This window comes from Siniperca chuatsi, linkage group LG2, assembly GCF_020085105.1.
Source record: "Siniperca chuatsi isolate FFG_IHB_CAS linkage group LG2, ASM2008510v1, whole genome shotgun sequence".
In the NCBI taxonomy this organism is placed as follows: domain Eukaryota; kingdom Metazoa; phylum Chordata; class Actinopteri; order Centrarchiformes; family Sinipercidae; genus Siniperca; species Siniperca chuatsi.
The window spans coordinates 331,994-351,995 of NC_058043.1; the positions used below are offsets into that span (position 1 = coordinate 331,994).

The 20,002-nt window shown below is 51.8% G+C and overlaps 2 protein-coding genes across 2 annotated transcripts; both read right to left on the reverse strand.

Moving 5' to 3' along the window:
* Positions 1-674: 674 nt before the first annotated feature.
* On the reverse strand, positions 675-10,486 carry tsen2 (TSEN2 tRNA splicing endonuclease subunit). The gene is made up of 15 exons (XM_044218712.1): positions 9,439-10,486; positions 9,105-9,353; positions 8,350-8,416; positions 8,220-8,259; positions 5,157-5,348; positions 4,485-4,662; positions 4,319-4,393; positions 3,921-3,971; positions 3,458-3,504; positions 3,280-3,383; positions 2,900-2,936; positions 2,624-2,735; positions 2,467-2,556; positions 1,683-1,823; positions 675-1,598 (listed from the first exon to the last, which is right to left on the reverse strand). Exons 2-14 carry the CDS (start codon positions 9,273-9,275, stop codon positions 1,764-1,766), a joined length of 1,224 nt encoding a protein of 407 aa, XP_044074647.1. The 5' UTR covers positions 9,276-9,353; positions 9,439-10,486; the 3' UTR covers positions 675-1,598; positions 1,683-1,763.
* Positions 10,487-12,371: 1,885 nt separating this feature from the next.
* On the reverse strand, positions 12,372-19,652 carry LOC122886419 (MKRN2 opposite strand protein-like). Its single transcript, XM_044218599.1, has 4 exons — positions 19,329-19,652; positions 19,046-19,095; positions 18,340-18,508; positions 12,372-12,893 (listed from the first exon to the last, which is right to left on the reverse strand). The coding sequence occupies exons 1-4, from the start codon at positions 19,529-19,531 to the stop codon at positions 12,593-12,595; spliced, it is 723 nt and encodes a 240-aa protein (XP_044074534.1). The 5' UTR covers positions 19,532-19,652; the 3' UTR covers positions 12,372-12,592.
* Between the last annotated feature and the right edge of the window lie 350 nt (positions 19,653-20,002).

A 20,002-nucleotide genomic window follows, 5' to 3' on the forward strand; every position in this document is an offset into this window, starting at 1 on the left:
TCTGGAAGACACCTTCTTCAAGCAGTGGTACAGGAAGAAGTCTGCATCCTTCAAGAAAAACATGATTTTCATGCAGGACAATGCTCCATCACACGCGTCCAAGTACTCCACAGCGTGGCTGGCAAGAAAGGGTATAAAAGAAGAAAATCTAATGATACGGCCTCCTTGTTCACCTGATCTGAACCCCATTGAGAACCTGTGGTCCATCATCAAATGTGCGATTTACAAGGAGGGAAAACAGCACACCTCTCTGAACAGTGTCTGGGAGGCTGTGGTTGCTGCTGCACAGATCAAAACACTGACAGAATCCATGGATGGCAGGCTTTTGAGTGTCCTTGCAAAGAAAGGTGGCTATACTGGTCACTGATTTGTTTCTGTTTGGTTTTTGAATGTCAGAAATGTATATTTGTGAATGTTGAGATGTTATATTGGTTTCACTGGTAAAAATAAATAATTGAAATGGGTATAAATTTGTTTTTTGTTAAGTTGCCTAATAATTATGCACAGTAATAGTCACCTGCACACACAGATATCCCCCTAAAATCTATATATAGATATATATAACTTTCCAACCCATATCAGCTCATCATTTAAATGCAGTATATAATACACAGTAACATTAATAATACAAGGATATGAAGTATATGTCACAGTAATCGAAAAGAATACTATGATGTGGTATATACTATAAAAACAATAGTATTTATTAAAGTGATATAATTCATATAAAGCAATGTGCGTGTGTTAATGTGCCACTAACACCTTCACTAAAGACTCCCATATAACAGTAAATCCTATATTATGGTATATATAATGGAGACAGGCAGATTACAGGTAACCTGACATCATCTGGACGTACATGTAATGTGTGTAATGCAGCGCGGGGAAACGGAAGGTGAAAGGTGCATGCAGGTGTTTAAAAACTACAGGAAGTTAGTTATTGTAGTTTCACACTCCTCCTCGGAGTCATAACTCAGATCTGAAGTGTCATTTAGTGAAAGGACGTATACGGAGCTTCAGTCGGACGGGACGTACACATGACGTCATATAATATCACAAAACCTGCTCTGCATGTTGACTGACGTCACAGTGATGTCACCAGGTAGCAGGTTAAGGGCTGATGTCACACAGTGATGTCACCAGGTAGCAGGTTAAGGGCTGATGTCACAGTACGTGATGTCACCAGGTAGCAGGTTAAGGGCTGATGTCACAGTACGTGATGTCACCAGGTAGCAGGTTAAGGACTGATGTCACAGTACGTGATGTCACCAGGTAGCAGGTTAAGGACTGATGTCACAGTACGTGATGTCACCAGGTAGCAGGTTAAGGGCTGATGTCACAGTACGTGATGTCACCAGGTAGCAGGTTAAGGTAAACAAGCTCTCAAGTCGTCTTCTCTGCACAACGTTAATCAGGAAACAGACTCCAGTGTGTCACAGTCGGCCATGTTTTTTATTTATGTTTGGCGCTGTGCAGCTGGAACGCAGCATTAAAGGGACAGTTCACCCTCACACGGGGGGACATGTCGTCCATCTTTATAAACAGTCCGATGTATCGAGACAAACAGGTAAACATGGAGGACGTGTTGAGTTTGCAGTTTGACTCTCTGAAACATCGTCACATATAAAATAGGAACATTCGAAATAAAGAGCTCTAATATCTTCACGGCCTCCATGTTGTCTCCTTGTGACATCATCAGTCTCCTTGTGACATCATCAGTCTCTTTGTGACATCATCAGTCTCTGAAGTCTCCTGTCGGCCAATCAGATGTCGTCCTGCTCCGTTCGTTCTCTGGAGGAAACCCACCTGCTGACGATCACTTCCTGTCGAGAGAAAACATCTTCACTGCGTTTCCTGTGTTGTTTGATCAAACTTTATTAACACAATACATTTAACAATAATAATAATGATCAGAAGAGATGATTACAGCTTATTTCTGCAACAAACAGTTCATTTAACGAACCGATCAGTCGATCAATCGTAATCAGAAACTATTCTGATTGTCAGTTAATCATTTCAGTCATTTATCGATCTCTGCTGTCAGTTTCTGGGTTTTGGACAAAATGAGACGTTTGCAGACGTCAACTTGGACGTTTTTCACAGTTTTCTGATGTTTTATCGTCAATCGATTGAGTAATAATAATGATCAGCAGGTAATCAATTAGAATCCCTTTTAGTTGCAGCCCTGATGGAACTAAATGCTGCTTTTGAAGCTGAAACTAAAGAATTCTTGTCTCTTCAGAACAGCTAATCGATTATCTGACTCATCGATTGTCTGACCCATCGATTGTCTGACTCATCGATTGTCTGACTCATCGATTGTCTGACTCATCGATTGTCTGACTCATCGATTATCTGACTCATCGATTATCTGACTCATCGATTATCTGACTGATCGATTATCTGACTGATCGATTCAGCCCCCCAGCTGCTTCCTGTTGTTTCTGACTGACTGCAGTTTGTTACCTGAACCTTCAGTCTGCTCAGACAGACAGGTGAGTCCAGCTCGGCCTCCGATAGGTCGGCTGGATAGATGATGTAACACAGCATCAGCTCCTGTAAAACAAACACGGTGAAAACACTCGAATCAGCTCTGACCTGGCGGAGTCTGGCGACTCGTTACCTTGGAGACGTTGGAGGTGATCCTGCTGAGAGCCGCCAGAGAACGCCACGAGAACGGACGCAACGCAGAGCCCCTGAACGCATCATCAACCCGCTCAATCACCACCGAATAACTACAGGAAGAGCAGAGGGACAAGGTTCTTCTTCAAGAGCGACTTCTTTCAACTTCAGCTTGAGGGTCCTCATAGGGATAGAAGTACACACACGTGTGTGTGTGTGTGTCTGTGTGTGTGTGTGTGTGTGTGTCTCTGTGTGTGTGTGTGTGTGTGTGTGTTACCTGGCGTGGTAGAAAGGTGGGCCTTTCCTGTACAACACTGAAAACAGAAAAGTGAATCATATAAAATGTGACATTCACAACAAACACGTCTCACTTCAGGCTCCGCCTCCTGCGTTCTGATGATTGACAGCTGTCAATCATGTGCTGTCACATGTCAGACGCAGACACTGGAGGATCATGGTCCCAGTTTCATACTGGTTTCTGACTCTCTCTTCCAGAGAAACCTCCTGAACATATGTTCCAGTTTACGAGTCAACGAAGAGCACCTGAACACACCATCGGTCTCTGATAGGTACACCTTCACAGGCCACGCCCCCTGGAGGTGGAGCCTGAAGTGGAACACACCTGTGTGTGTGTGTTTGTACGAGTGCGTGTCTTACTGAGGTCGACGCCGTACTTGGCCCCGCCCCCTCCTTTAGGGACCCACCCCCTCCGCAGTGCCTGCGACAGTGCTGATCGGGCTGCGACGGAACTTCCTCCACAGCTGGATAACTGACAGCGGCTCCTGACCAATCACAGGAGAGGACACGAATGAGGGCGAGTTTCGCAGCGACACACACGCACACACGGAACTTCCTCCACAGCTGGATAACTGACAGCGGCTCCTGACCACACACACAGGAGAGGACACACACATGAGTTTCACAGCGACACACACACACACACACAGAGTTTTATTAAACACACACAGAGACACACACACACACACACACACACACACAGAGACACACACACACACACACACACACACACACACACACACACACACACACACACACACACACACACACACACACACACACACAGACACACACACACACACACACACACACACACACACACACACACACACACACACACACACACACACACACACACACACACACACACACACACACACACACACACACACACACACAATGTGTTTCTCTCGCTGTCTTGTTTCAATAAAGTTCTTCCAAATCTACGGTACACTGCTTCACTGTTTAAACGCTGGACAAACAGACAGGCAGACAGTTACCTGGTGCAGGTAGACAGACAGGCAGCCCAGGCTGTAGACCAGGAAGAAGGCCTGTAGGTACAGACAGACAGACAGACAGCTGATGAAGTGCAGTTAAAAGCTACCTGCTGTCCAGGTACCAAGGTGATGGACAGGCGAGACACAGGTGATGGACAGGTGATGGACAGGTGATGGACAGGTGAGCCCTTTAATATCCTTCAGCTCTCTGTAGAAACCTGATCAAACGTTCAGCTGTTTACATCACTGTACTTTCTGATTCTGGCTTCTTCTCCATGGCAACAGCAGCCGAGGCTCATGGGTAATGTAGTGTTTATAGACAGAAACACGCTGTAAATAATCCAAACTGGTGGTGAGAACATGAACCTGCGCGATGGTTAGTGGGAGTGCTGGTGTGTTACCTCCTCCAGACTGAGCTGCAGGTACTCTGTGAGAGAGAGCGGAGTCCGCCGGACCTGCCCGACCCCCCCACGCACCTGCAGACACACACACCTGATTACTACGCTTTGCAGACTGCCAGCTGTTTGTTGTTGACAGACTGTCAGCTGTAGAGTCCTGAAGACTCACCTCACTGTCAGAGACCACCAGGACAAAACCAGGACCTGGAACCAAAGGATCCGGATCAGGACCAGGTTCAGAGTCAGAGTCTGAGCTGGTGTCAGAGACGGGGTCAGGGTTGAAGTCAGAGTCCTGGTCCGAGCTGGGATCAGGTTCGCGGTCAGGGTTCAGGTCTTGTGGGTCCAACCTGAAATGTCAAAATGAAGATCGGTCGGTCCAGGAAGTGTTCAACAAACTGTTGCACAAAGACGGTCCAAAGAAATCTGCGTGCAGTGATCTGAGACGATCCAGACCAACAGGCGAGCAGCACAAACTAAAGTCCAGCTCCTTTGTGTTGAGCCAGAAATCTCAAAACCTGGACACATGAAACCAAAACCACCTGCTGGACAGATGCTGCTGGACGGAAGAGACAATGGGTTTATTTTTATAATTTGAATGAACTGACCGTTTAAACCAAATTTCCTTTTACAGTGAGATTCGCTGTTTCACATACAGGAAACTGTAACAAAAGCAACATTTTATTCGGTTTATAAACATGACGAATTTAGCAGAACACCCAGCTGCGTACTAAAAGGTGTGAAGGTTCAGTTTCTAAGTTGTGACTTTTCCAATACACAAAGCAGAATTTAAAATTGGCAGATTCTTCAGGGGAGTCTGGTGACAGTGAAGACGCCACGCTACCTTCTCAGCCTCTTTGTGTGGGGACAGACTCCGCCCCCCGGTCCTGGCTCCTCCCCCCTCTGTCCGTTCTCCCTCCTCACATCCTCCGTCTCTACTGGCTGACACAGTCTGAGCAGGGTTTGACTGACAGCCTCTTCATCCAATCCCTGAGCAGAGAGCGCTGAACCCGCCCACCTGAGGAGCTCATCATACCTAGAGGAGGAGAGAGGAGGAGAGGAGAGAGAGGAGGAGGAGGAGGAGGAGGAGGAGGAGGAGGAGGAGGAGGAGGAGAGGAGAGAGAGGAGGAGGAGAGGAGGAGGAGGAGAGAGGAGGAGGAGGAGGAGGAGGAGGGAGGAGGAGGAGGAGGAGGAGGAGGAGGAGAGGAGGAGGAGGAGAGGAGGAGAGGAGGGGAGAGGAGGAGGAGGAGGAGGAGGAGGAGGAGAGGAGGAGGAGAGGAGAGGAGGAGGAGGAGGAGAGGAGGAGAGGAGAGGAGGAGGAGGAGGAGGAGGAGAGAGGAGGAGGAGGAGGAGGAGGGAGGAGAGGAGGAGGAGAGGAGGAGGAGAGAGAGGAGGAGGGAGGAGAGGAGGGAGGAGGAGGAGGAGGAGGAGGAGGAGAGAGGAGAGGAGGAGAGAGAGGAGGAGGAGGAGGAGGAGGAGGAGGAGGAGGAGAGAGGAGGAGGAGAGGAGGAGGAGGAGGAGGAGGAGGAGGAGGAGGAGGAGGAGGAGGAGGAGAGAGGAGGAGGAGGAGGAGGAGAGGAGGAGGAGGAGAGGAGGAGGAGGAGGAGAGAGGAGGAGGAGGAGGAGGAGGAGAGAGGAGGAGGAGAGGAGGAGGAGGAGGAGGAGAGGAGAGGAGGAGGAGAGAGGAGGAGGAGGAGAGAGGAGGAGGAGGAGGAGGAGAGGAGGAGGAGGAGGAGGAGAGGAGAGAGGAGGAGGAGGAGGAGGAGGAGAGAGGAGGAGGAGGAGGAGGAGGAGGAGGAGGAGGAGGAGGAGGAGGAGGAGGAGAGGAGAGAGGAGGAGGAGGAGGAGGAGAGGAGGAGGAGGAGGAGGAGGAGGAGGAGGAGGAGGAGGAGGAGGAGGAGGAGGAGGAGGAGAGAGGAGGAGGAGGAGGAGGAGGAGGAGGAGGAGGAGGAGGAGGAGGAGGAGAGAGGAGGAGGAGGAGAGAGAGGAGGAGGAGGAGGAGAGGAGAGGAGGAGAGGAGGAGGAGGAGGAGGAGGAGGAGGAGGAGGAGGAGGAGGAGGAGGAGGAGGAGGAGGAGGAGGAGGAGAGGAGGAGGAGGAGGAGGAGGAGGAGAGAGGAGGAGAGAGAGGAGAGGGAGAGAGGAGGAGAGAGGAGGAGGAGGAGGAGAGAGAGGAGGAGAGGAGGAGGAGAGGAGGAGGAGGAGGAGGAGGAGGAGAGGAGAGGAGGAGGAGGAGAGAGGAGGAGAGAGGAGGAGGAGGAGAGGAGGAGGAGGAGGAGGAGGAGAGAGGAGGAGGAGGAGGAGGAGGAGAGAGGAGGAGGAGGAGGAGAGGAGGAGGAGGAGGAGAGGAGGAGAGAGGAGGAGGAGAGGAGGAGAGAGGAGGAGGAGGAGGAGGAGGAGGAGGAGGAGGAGGAGAGAGGAGGAGGAGGAGAGAGGAGGAGGAGAGGAGGAGGAGGAGGAGGAGGAGAGGAGGAGGAGGAGAGAGGAGGAGGAGAGAGGAGGAGGAGGAGAGAGAGGAGGAGGAGGAGGAGAGGAGGAGGAGGAGGAGGAGAAGAGGAGAGGAGGAGGAGAGAGGAGAGAGAGGAGGAGGAGAGAGGAGGAGGAGGAGGAGGAGGAGGAGAGGAGGAGAGAGGAGGGGAGGAGGAGAGGAGGAGAGAGGAGGAGAGGAGGAGGAGGAGAGGAGGAGGAGGAGGAGGAGGAGAGGAGGAGAGGAGGAGGAGGAGGAGAGGAGGAGGAGGAGAGGAGGAGGAGAGGAGAGGAGGAGAGGAGGAGGAGGAGAAGAGGAGAGAGGAGGAGAGAGAGAAGAGGAGGAGGAGGAGGGAGGAGAGAGGAGAGGAGGAGGAGAGGAGAGGAGGAGGAGGAGGAGGAGGAGGAGGAGGAGGAGGAGGAGAGGAGGAGAGAGGAGGAGGAGAGGAGGAGGAGGAGGAGAGGAGGAGGAGGAGGAGGAGGAGAGGAGGAGGAGAGGAGGAGGAGGAGGAGAAGAGGAGGAGAGAGGAGGAGGAGAGGAGGAGGAGGGGAGAGAGAGGAGGAGAAGAGGAGGAGGAGAAGAGGAGGAGGAGGAGGAGAGGAGGAGAAGAGGAGGAGGAGAGAGGAGGAGAGGAGGAGGAGAGGAGAGGAGGAGGAGGAGGAGGAGGAGGAGGAGAGGAGGAGGAGAGGAGGAGGAGAGAGGAGGAGGAGAGAGAGAGGAGGAGGAGGAGGAGGAGGAGAAGAGGAGGAGGAGAGAGGAGGAGGAGGAGAGAGGAGGAGAGGAGGAGGAGAGGAGGAGGAGGAGGAGGAGAGGAGAGGAGAGGAGGAGAGAGAGGAGGAGAGAGAGAGAGGAGGAGGAGGAGGAGGAGAGGAGGAGGAGGAGAGAGAGGAGGAGGAGGAGAGGAGGAGAGGAGGAGAGAGGAGGAGAGGAGAGGAGGAGGAGGAGGAGAGGAGGAGGAGAAGAGGAGGAGGAGGAGGAGAGGAGAGGAGGAGGAGGAGAGGAGGAGGAGAGAGGAGGAGGAGGAGGAGAGGAGGAGGAGGAGGAGGAGGAGGAGAGGAGGACAGAGGAGGAGGAGAGGAGGAGGAGAGGAGGAGGAGAGGAGGAGGAGGAGAGGAGGAGAAGAGGAGGAGGAGAGAGAGGAGGAGGAGGAGAGGAGGAGAAGAGGAGGAGGAGGAGAGGAGGAGGAGAGGAGGAGGAGAAGAGGAGGAGAGGAGGAGGAGAGGAGGAGGAGAAGAGGAGGAGAGGAGGAGAGGAGAGGAGGAGAAGAGGAGGAGAGGAGGAGGAGGAGGAGGAGGAGGAGGAGGAGGAGGAGAGGAGGCTCAGAAACCTGCAGCATCCTACAGGACCGACTCTTCCCCAGCGAGCCTAATGTGTGATGTCATCGTGTGAACAGACAGGATGTGATGTCATCGTGTGAACAGACAGGATGTGATGTCACTGACCTGGACTGCGAGACGACAGGTAGAAACACACCTTCGTGTTCTGCAACAGAAACAGAAACCAGCTGACTGCAGTGAACAGCGCTGATTGGACCAGACTGACGATGATGTCATGGTGTGGGTGTAAACTCACGCTCCCATTGGTCAGAGATGCTGTGATCCGGTCTGGCTCTGGACAGGATGCCTTTACCAAAATACCCCTGAAACAAGACTAAACCGGTTCAGTTCACTGCGCACCTGGTTTAACATGATGTGGACTAACTCAGACCTGGTTTAACATGATGTGGACTAACGAAGACCTGGTTTAACAAGATGTGGACTAACTAAGACCTGGTTTAACAAGATGTGGACTAACTAAGACCTGGTTTAACATGATGTGGACTAATGCAGACCTGGTTTAACATGATGTGGACTAATGCAGACTTGGTTTAACATGATGTGGACTAACGAAGACCTGGTTTAACAAGATGTGGACTAACGCAGACTTGGTTTAACATGATGTGGACTAACGCAGACTTGGTTTAACATGATGTGGACTAACTAAGACCTGGTTTAACATGATGTGGACTAACGCAGACCTGGTTTAACATGATGTGGACTAACGCAGACCTGGTTTAACATGATGTGGACTAATGAAAACCTGGTTTAACATGATGTGGACTAACTCAGACCTGGTTTAACATGATGTGGACTAACGAAGACCTGGTTTAACATGATGTGGACTAACGCAGACTTGGTTTAACATGATGTGGACTAACTCAGACCGGGTTTAACATGATGTGGACTAATGAAGACCTGGTTTAACATGATGTGGACTAATGAAAACCTGGTTTAACATGATGTGGACTAACTCAGACCGGGTTTAACATGATGTGGACTAACTCAGACCTGGTTGTGGATCTTCTGAATGTGGTCCGGATGACAGACCAGCACGTGCTGGTTGATGAGCTCCGCCCTGAAGTCGCTCCTCTCCTCCGGGCTGCGGCTCACCGGCAGCGGAGCCTCGTACTCCTCCCGCACCCGGGTGCGTCTCCGGGGAGCCCGAAACTCCGCCTGCATGCTGCCGGGACCGGCCGGGACCGGGTCGGAGCTGTTCTAGTCCTCTTCTGGATCCGGACTGTGTTGATGTTCCTGCCGCTGAGTGAGAAGTTAGAGAGAGCGATGCTAACGGTTAGCATGTGAGGAGATTAGCCTGTTAGCCGTTTAGCTCATTAACGGTTACCTTCTTTTCTAATGGCCCGTTAGCTTGTTAGCCCGTTAGCTTGTTAGCCCGTTAGCCCGTCAACAGACCCGTTTCAGTCCGTCCTGTTGGTTTCATTCATTCACAAACTCTCTGGTCGGTTCTGTTTTGCTGTCGGACGCTGCGGTGTCACCGAATCTGTGTCCGGGTGCAACAGGCGGTCTGCTCTCTCAGTTCCTCCTCCTCCTTCGGTGTTGCGTTGCTGCCGCCTCCTGGAGGTGTTCAGCCCGCTGGGTCGCCGCTCCCTGCCGGCCCCCCCGGTGCTCCGGGGCGATGGTCTCTGTGTCTGCCAGATGTTTCACGGTGATGTCGCTGCTGCTCCGCTTCACACCGTAATGCAGCCTGATGTAACGGGCCGTGTTGACCTGCGGTCAGCTGTCTCATCACCTGCACACAGTCATGTTCCCAGCTGACGAGGCAGAGCCAGGACCTGTTCCACCTCGGACTTGCTGCAGCCTACCTTTACCTGGCTGCATCAGCCTTTACCTGCAGTTCCTATTGCATCAGAAGCCCCTCCTTCCACTTTCCTACATCAAACGGGTTCTTGATTCATCCTCCAGACATGATACTGGACCCGAAGATACTGGACCCGAAGTGGCACCGGGACATCCTGGCCTTACCTGCTACATGTTCAGGTGCTCTGCCCTCCCAGGACTCTATACCCCCAAATAAATAAATCTAAGTTGGGTCCCAGCCATGATCCCTGAACACACCAAACGTCCGGTTTCTGCCCCGGCTGTCTCTGATCTGGATCCTGCCGTCCCAGCGGAGCTGCCATCGTTCTTATCAACACTTCACATAGCTGTGCGATATTCTGTTTTCAGTTCAATCTATTGATTATTGATTTATCAACACTTCTGTTACTGCTGTGCAACATCCTCCGTCTCATAATCATCTTAACAAGCTGCGCTTCACAGTTCAGTTCATGCATCATTATTACACTGTATATTATACTGTACATTATACTGTACATTATACTGTACATTACACTGTACATTATACTGTACATTACACTGTACATTATACTGTACATTATACTGTACATTACACTGTACATTATACTGTACATTATACTGTACATTATACTGTACATTATACTGTACATTATACTGTACATTACACTGTACATTATACTGTACATTACACTGTATATTATACTGTACATTATACTGTATATTACACTGTATATTACACTGTACATTATACTGTACATTACACTGTACATTACACTGTACATTATACTGTATATTATACTGTACATTATACTGTATATTACACTGTACATTATACTGTACATTACACTGTACATTATACTGTACATTATACTGTACATTATACTGTACATTACACTGTACATTATACTGTACATTACACTGTATATTATACTGTACATTATACTGTACATTATACTGTACATTACACTGTACATTATACTGTACATTACACTGTACATTATACTGTACATTACACTGTACATTACACTGTATATTATACTGTACATTATACTGTATATTACACTGTATATTACACTGTACATTATACTGTACATTACACTGTACATTACACTGTACATTATACTGTATATTATACTGTACATTATACTGTATATTACACTGTATATTATACTGTACATTATACTGTACATTACACTGTATATTATACTGTATATTACACTGTACATTATACTGTACATTATACTGTACATTACACTGTATATTATACTGTACATTATACTGTACATTACACTGTATATTATACTGTACATTATACTGTACATTACACTGTATATTATACTGTATATTACACTGTATATTATACTGTACATTATACTGTATATTACACTGTATATTATACTGTACATTATACTGTACATTACACTGTATATTATACTGTACATTATAATGTACATTATACTGTACATTACACTGTATATTATACTGTATATTACACTGTATATTATACTGTACATTACACTGTACATTATACTGTACATTATACTGTACATTACACTGTATATTATACTGTACATTATACTGTACATTACACTGTACATTATACTGTACATTACACTGTACATTATACTGTACATTACACTGTATATTATACTGTACATTATACTGTATATTACACTGTATATTACACTGTACATTATACTGTATATTATAATGTACATTATACTGTACATTACACTGTATATTACACTGTATATTATACTGTACATTACACTGTACATTACAGTGTACATTATACTGTATATTATAATGTACATTATACTGTACATTACACTGTATATTCCACTGTATATTCCACTGTACATTATACTGTACATTACACTGTACATTACAGTGTACATTACACTGTACATTACACTGTATATTACACTGTATATTATAATGTACATTATACTGTACATTACACTGTACATTACAGTGTACATTATACTGTATATTACACTGTATATTATAATGTACATTACACTGTACATTACACTGTATATTATACTGTATATTATACTGTACATTACACTGTACATTACACTGTACATTACACTGTATATTATACTGTACATTACACTGTATATTACACTGTATATTACACAGGTGGAGCAGAGGTGGAGGCTGCTGATGATGTTAGAAGGTGGAGGCTGCTGTAACAGACACACTGACGAGGACCTTTATTAACCAAAGTTACTTCTGATGATAATTGATTGATTAGCCTTTAGCCAGTGTGTGTGTGTCTGTGTGTCTGTGTGTGTGTGTGTGTGTGTGTGTGTGTGTGTGTCTGTGTGTGTGTGTGTGTGTGTGTGTGTGTGTGTGTGTGTGAGCCTCATCATATCAATAATCAATAATCACTGACAGCTCGAGGATTCAGTTTGGTGAACTGACTCTTGTGCAACATTAAAGAAAGTGGCATAATTAAATTGTTTATTATTATTTATTATTAACGAAGAACACAAAGTAAAATCTAAATGCACTGAACTGGCAGAACAACTGGCTGTTACCGTGGAAACACCGGTCAGCGGGCGCCACTGGCTGTTACCGTGGAAACACCGGTCAGCGGGCGCCACTGGCTGTTACCGTGGAAACACCGGTCAGCGGCTGACTCTTCAAGGATAAAATAAAGTTAGTCTGGAGGATCAGTTTCCACGGTAACTGAGATCAGACTCATTCAAACCTCCTGAAACAGAACTGACTGAAAATGAGTCTGGATTAACTGGTCTGTCCTCCTGTCTGTCCTCCTGTCTGTCCACCATGTAGTACTGGTGTCTCTGGATGTGCTGGTACAGCGTGGTGTATTTGGAGACCCTCCTCATCCTCGGCAGGATGAAGCTGTGAGTGAAGGTGTCTCTGCTCAGAGAGCTCCGCCCCTCTGCTGCCAGGACGCTGTTAATGAACTGAAGACAGAAACTGAAGCAGTTATGGTCCTCCTCATGGAACCTGCGAGACAGACAGGTGGACGGGGGAGAGACGGGTGGACAGGAGAGAGACGGGCAGGTGGACGGGGGAGAGACAGGCAGGTGGACAGGAGAGAAAGGCGAGTGGACAGGAGAGAGACAGACAGGTGGACAGGAGAGAGACAGACAGGTGGACGGGGGAGAGACGGGCAGGTGGACACACACACACAGAGAGACACACACACACAGAGTGGACAGTAAAAACAAAGGACAGGGGAGAGACAGGTGGACAGGGGAGAGACAGGCAGGTGGACAGGAGAGAGACAGACAGGTGGACGGGGGAGAGACGGGCAGGTGGACGGAGGAGAGATAGACAGGTGGACGGGGGAGAGACGGGCAGGTGGACAGGGGAGAGACAGGTGGACAGGGGAGAGACAGACAGGTGGACAGGAGAGAAAGGCGGGTGGACAGGAGAGAGACAGACAGGTGGACGGGGAGAGACAGGTGGACGGGGGAGAGACAGACAGGTGGACAGGAGAGAAAGGCGGGTGGACAGGAGAGAGACAGACAGGTGGACGGGGGAGAGACGGGCAGGTGGACAGGAGAGAGACAGACAGGTGGACAGGGGAGAGACAGACAGGTGGACAGGAGAGAAAGGCGGGTGGACAGGGAGAGACAGACAGGTGGACGGGGAGAGACAGGTGGACGGGGAGAGACAGACAGGTGGACAGGAGAGAAAGGCGGGTGGACAGGAGAGAGACAGACAGGTGGACGGGGAGAGACGGGCAGGTGGACAGGAGAGAGACAGACAGGTGGACGGGGAGAGACGGGCAGGTGGACGGGGGAGAGACAGACAGGTGGACGGGGGAGAGACGGGCAGGTGGACAGGAGAGAAAGGCGGGTGGACAGGAGAGAGACAGACAGGTGGACGGGGGAGAGACGGGCAGGTGGACGGGGAGAGACAGACAGGTGGACAGGAGAGAGACAGACAGGTGGACGGGGGAGAGACAGGCAGGTGGACGGGGGAGAGACGGGCAGGTGGACAGGAGAGAAAGGCGGGTGGACAGGAGAGAGACAGACAGGTGGACGGGGAGAGACAGGCAGGTGGACGGGGAGAGACAGACAGGTGGACAGGAGAGAGACAGACAGGTGGACGGGAGAGACGGGCAGGTGGACGGGGAGAGACAGACAGGTGGACAGGGGAGAGACAGTCAGGTGGACAGTCAGGTGGACAGGAGAGTTACAGACAGGTGGACGGGGAGAGACAGACAGGTGGACAGGGGAGAGACAGGCAGGTGGACAGGAGAGACAGACAGGTGGACAGGGAGAGACAGTCAGGTGGACAGTCAGGTGGACAAGAGAAAGACAGACAGGTGGACGGGGAGAGACAGACAGGTGGACAGGGGAGAGACAGGCAGGTGGACAGGAGAGACAGACAGGTGGACAGAGGAGAGACAGACAGGTGGACGGGGGAGAGACGGGCAGGTGGACGGGGGAGAGACAGACAGGTGGACGGGGGAGAGACAGGCAGGTGGACAGGAGAGACAGACAGGTGGACAGAGGAGAGACAGACAGGTGGACGGGGGAGAGACGGGCAGGTGGACGGGGGAGAGACAGACAGGTGGACAGGGGAGAGACAGTCAGGTGGACAGTCAGGTGGACAGGAGAGTTACAGACAGGTGGACGGGGGAGAGACAGACAGGTGGACAGGGGAGAGACAGGCAGGTGGACAGGAGAGACAGACAGGTGGACAGGGGAGAGACAGTCAGGTGGACAGTCAGGTGGACAAGAGAAAGACAGACAGGTGGACGGGGGAGAGACAGACAGGTGGACAGGAGAGACAGACAGGTGGACAGAGGAGAGACAGGCAGGTGGACAAGAGAAAGACAGACAGGTGTACGGGGGAGAGACAGACAGGTGGACGGGGGAGAGACAGACAGGTGGACGGGGGAGAGACAGACAGGTGGACGGGGGAGAAACAGGCAGGTGGACAGAAGAGAGACAGACAGGTGGACGGGGGAGAGACAGACAGGTGGACAGGGGAGAGACAGACAGGTGGACAGTCAGGTGGAAGCTGCAGAGTTTCAGACTGGAAGTGTTTTTAAGCAGACAGGTGTGAGGTGTACCTGTGCCAGGCGAGGTCCCACATGGGTCCGTCAGAGAAGCGGTCCAGGTACTGGTCCCACTGAGCCAGCAGGTGGAACATGTCGGGTCGGACCAGAGGAACGCTGACGCAGCGCTCCCAACCAATCAGATCTCTGCAAACTCCACCACGAGTGTAGTTATACACAACTCCTGCACACACACACACACACACACACACACAGACAAACACGGACACACACACACACACACACACACACACAGACAAACACGGACACACACACACACACACACACTTTCAGTCAACATATTCAAACCAGACTAGGCTGCAGACAGACAGACAGACAGACAGACAGAGAGACAGACAGACAGAGAGAGAGACAGGCAGACAGACAGGCAGACAGAGAGACAGACAGACAGAGAGACAGAGAGAGAGACAGGCAGACAGACAGAGAGACAGACAGACAGACAGACAGAGAGACAGAGAGAGAGACAGGCAGACAGACAGACAGACAGACAGAGAGACAGACAGACAGGCAGGCAGACAGACAGACAGAGAGAGAGACAGACAGAGAGACAGAGAGAGAGACAGGCAGACAGAGAGACAGACAGACAGAGAGACAGACAGGCAGAGAGACAGAAAGACTGGTCTCTACTGGTCAGACTGGTCAGACAGACCTGAGTCACATGACCTCCTCTCCACCATGGACACCTGGAAGAGGTCAGACTGCAGAGTCTCACACCTACAGAAAGTGTTCATGACCAGAGTCAACCAGTGGGACTGAGACCTGAACCCTCTCAGACTGAACGGGACCACCAGAGTCCTGGCTGAGGGGGGGACAGAACTGGACAGCCCGACCTCTGACCCTGAGTCCTACCTGTAGTGTTGGAGATGCCGGTGTGCAGATCTGACGTCCCATCAAACTCTCTGAGGAACAAACAGCAGGACACACGCTGGTTATACTGGTCTCTACTGGTTATACTGGTCTCTACTGGTTAGACTGGTCTCTACTGGTTATACTGGTCTGTACTGGTTATACTGGTCTGTACTGGTTATACTGGTCTCTACTGGTTAGACTGGTCTCTACTGGTCAGACTGGCCTCTACTGGTCAGACTGGTCTCTACTGGTCAGACTGGTTATACTGGTCTCTACTGGTCAGACTGGTCTCTACTGGTTATACTGGTTATACTGGTCTCTACTGGTCAGACTGGTTTTAACTGGTTATACTGGTTTCAACTGGTCAGACTGGTCTCTACTGGTTATACTGGTCTCTACTGGTTATACTGGTTATACTGGTCTCTACTGGTCAGACTGGTCTCTACTGGTTATACTGGTCTCTACTGGTTAGACTGGTCTCTACTGGTTATACTGGTCTCTACTGGTCAGACTGGTCTCTACTGGTTATACTGGTCTCTACTGGTTAGACTGGTCTCTACTGGTCAGAGACGGGCAGGTGGACGGGGAGAGACAGACAGGTGGACAGGAGAGACAGGCAGGTGGACGGGGAGAGACGGGCAGGTGGACAGGAGAGAGACAGACAGGTGGACGGGGGAGAGACGGGCAGGTGGACAGGAGAGAGACAGACGGGTGGACGGGGGAGAGACAGGCAGGTGGACGGGGGAGAGACGGGCAGGTGGACAGGAGAGAAAGGCGGGTGGACAGGAGAGAGACAGACAGGTGGACAGGAGAGAAAGGCGGGTGGACGGGGGAGAGACAGACAGGTGGACGGGGGAGAGACAGGCAGGTGGACGGGGGAGAGACGGGCAGGTGGACAGGAGAGAGACAGACAGGTGGACGGGGGAGAGACGGGCAGGTGGACAGGAGAGAGACAGACGGGTGGACGGGGGAGAGACAGGCAGGTGGACGGGGGAGAGACGGGCAGGTGGACAGGAGAGAAAGGCGGGTGGACAGGAGAGAGACAGACAGGTGGACAGGAGAGAGACAGACAGGTGGACGGGGGAGAGACAGGCAGGTGGACAGGGGAGAGACAGACAGGTGGACGGGGGAGAGACAGGCAGGTGGACAGGGGAGAGACAGGTGGACAGGGGAGAGACAGACAGGTGGACAGGAGAGAAAGGCGGGTGGACGGGGGAGAGACAGACAGGTGGACGGGGGAGAGACAGGCAGGTGGACGGGGGAGAGACGGGCAGGTGGACAGGAGAGAGACAGACAGGTGGACGGGGGAGAGACGGGCAGGTGGACGGGGAGAGACGGGCAGGTGGACGGGGAGAGACAGACAGGTGGACGGGGAGAGACGGGCAGGTGGACGGGGGAGAGACGGGCAGGTGGACAGGAGAGAGACAGACAGGTGGACAGGGGAGAGACAGGTGGACAGGGGAGAGACAGACAGGTGGACAGGAGAGAAAGGCGGGTGGACAGGAGAGAGACAGACAGGTGGACAGGAGAGAGACAGACAGGTGGACGGGGGAGAGACAGACAGGTGGACAGGAGAGAAAGGCGGGTGGACAGGAGAGAGACAGACAGGTGGACAGGAGAGAGACAGACAGGTGGACAGGGGAGAGATAGACAGGTGGACGGGGGAGAGACAGGCAGGTGGACAGGGGAGAGACAGGTGGACAGGGGAGAGACAGACAGGTGGACGGGGGAGAGACAGGCAGGTGGACAGGGGAGAGACAGACAGGTGGACGGGGGAGAGACAGGCAGGTGGACGGGGGAGAGACGGGCAGGTGGACAGGAGAGAGACAGACAGGTGGACGGGGAGAGACAGGCAGGTGGACAGGGGAGAGACAGGTGGACAGGGGAGAGACAGGCAGGTGGACGGGGGAGAGACGGGCAGGTGGACAGGAGAGAAAGGCGGGTGGACAGGAGAGAGACAGACAGGTGGACGGGGGAGAGACGGGCAGGTGGACGGGGGAGAGACAGACAGGTGGACAGGGGAGAGACAGTCAGGTGGACAGTCAGGTGGACAGGAGAGAGACAGACAGGTGGACGGGGAGAGACAGACAGGTGGACAGGAGAGAGACAGACAGGTGGACGGGGAGAGACGGGCAGGTGGACAGGGGAGAGACAGGTGGACAGGGGAGAGACAGGTGGACGGGGGAGAGACGGGCAGGTGGACAGGAGAGAAAGGCGGGTGGACAGGAGAGAGACAGACAGGTGGACGGGGGAGAGACGGGCAGGTGGACGGGGGAGAGACAGACAGGTGGACAGGGGAGAGACAGTCAGGTGGACAGTCAGGTGGACAGGAGAGAGACAGACAGGTGGACAGAAGAGAGACAGACAGGTGGACGGGGGAGAGACAGACAGGTGGACAGGGGAGAGACAGACAGGTGGACGGGGGAGAGACAGACAGGTGGACAGTCAGGTGGAAGCTGCAGAGTTTCAGACTGGAAGTGTTTTTAAGCAGACAGGTGTGAGGTGTACCTGTGCCAGGCGAGGTCCCACATGGGTCCGTCAGAGAAGCGGTCCAGGTACTGGTCCCACTGAGCCAGCAGGTGGAACATGTCGGGTCGGACCAGAGGAACGCTGACGCAGCGCTCCCAACCAATCAGATCTCTGCAAACTCCACCACGAGTGTAGTTATACACAACTCCTGCACACACACACACACACTTTCAGTCAACATATTCAAACCAGACTAGGCTGCAGACAGACAGACAGACAGACAGACAGAGAGACAGACAGACAGAGAGACAGACAGACAGACAGACAGACAGACAGAGAGACAGACAGAGAGACAGACAGACAGACAGACAGACAGACAGACAGAGAGACAGAGAGAGAGACAGGCAGACAGACAGACAGACAGACAGAGAGACAGACAGGCAGAGAGAGAGACAGACAGAGAGAGAGACAGTCAGGCAGAGAGACAGGCAGACAGAGAGACAGACAGACTGGTCTCTACTGGTCAGACTGGTCAGACAGACCTGAGTCACATGACCTCCTCTCCACCATGGACACCTGGAAGAGGTCAGACTGCAGAGTCTCACACCTACAGAAAGTGTTCATGACCAGAGTCAACCAGTGGGACTGAGACCTGAACCCTCTCAGACTGAACGGGACCACCAGAGTCCTGGCTGAGGGGGGACACTGGAACTGGACAGCCCGACCTCTGACCCCTGAGTCCTACCTGTAGTGTTGGAGATGCCGGTGTGCAGATCTGACGTCCCATCAAACTCTCTGAGGAACAAACAGCAGGACACACGCTGGTTATACTGGTCTCTACTGGTCAGACTGGTCTCTACTGGTCAGACTGGTCTCTACTGGTTATACTGGTCTCTACTGGTCAGACTGGTCTCTACTGGTTATACTGGTCTGTACTGATCAGACTGGTCTCTACTGGTCTCTACTGGTCAGACTGGTCTCTACTGGTTTCACTGGTAAGTCACTGGGTTAGAGCTGTGTGTGTTTACCTGTGGAGGTTGTCGTGTGCAGGTGCGACCAGCAGGCAGCAGGAGCTCTTGTGCCCGTTGGCGAGGGGGGAGGGGAGGCTGACCGGCGCCTCCTGCAGTCTGCTCCCCCTCAGCTCCTCCCCACAGCTCGGACACTCCTCCGGCACCGAGAAACAGAAGATCTGCTTCTGACAGTGGCTCAGCCGGATCACAGTGCGATCCATCTCCTCCTCTTACTCCTCAGCTCCTCCTCTTCCTCCTCAGCTCCTCCTCTTCCTCCTCAAATCCTCCTCTTACTCCTCAGCTCCTCCTCTTACTCCTCAACTCCTCCTCTTACTCCTCAACTCCTCCTCTTACTCCTCAGCTCGTCTTCTTACTCCTCAGCTCCTCCTCTTACTCCTCAGCTCCTCCTCTTACTCCTCAGCTCGTCTTCTTACTCCTCAGCTCCTCCTCTTACTCCTCAGCTCCTCCTCTTACTCCTCAGCTCGTCTTCTTACTCCTCAGCTCCTCCTCTTACTCCTCAACTCCTCCTCTCACTCCTTAACTCGTCTTCTTACTCCTCAAATCCTCCTCTTACTCCTCAGCTCCTCCTCTTACTCCTCAGCTCCTCCTCTTACTCCTCAGCTCGTCTTCTTACTCCTCAGCTCCTCCTCTTACTCCTCAGCTCCTCCTCTTACTCCTCAGCTCGTCTTCTT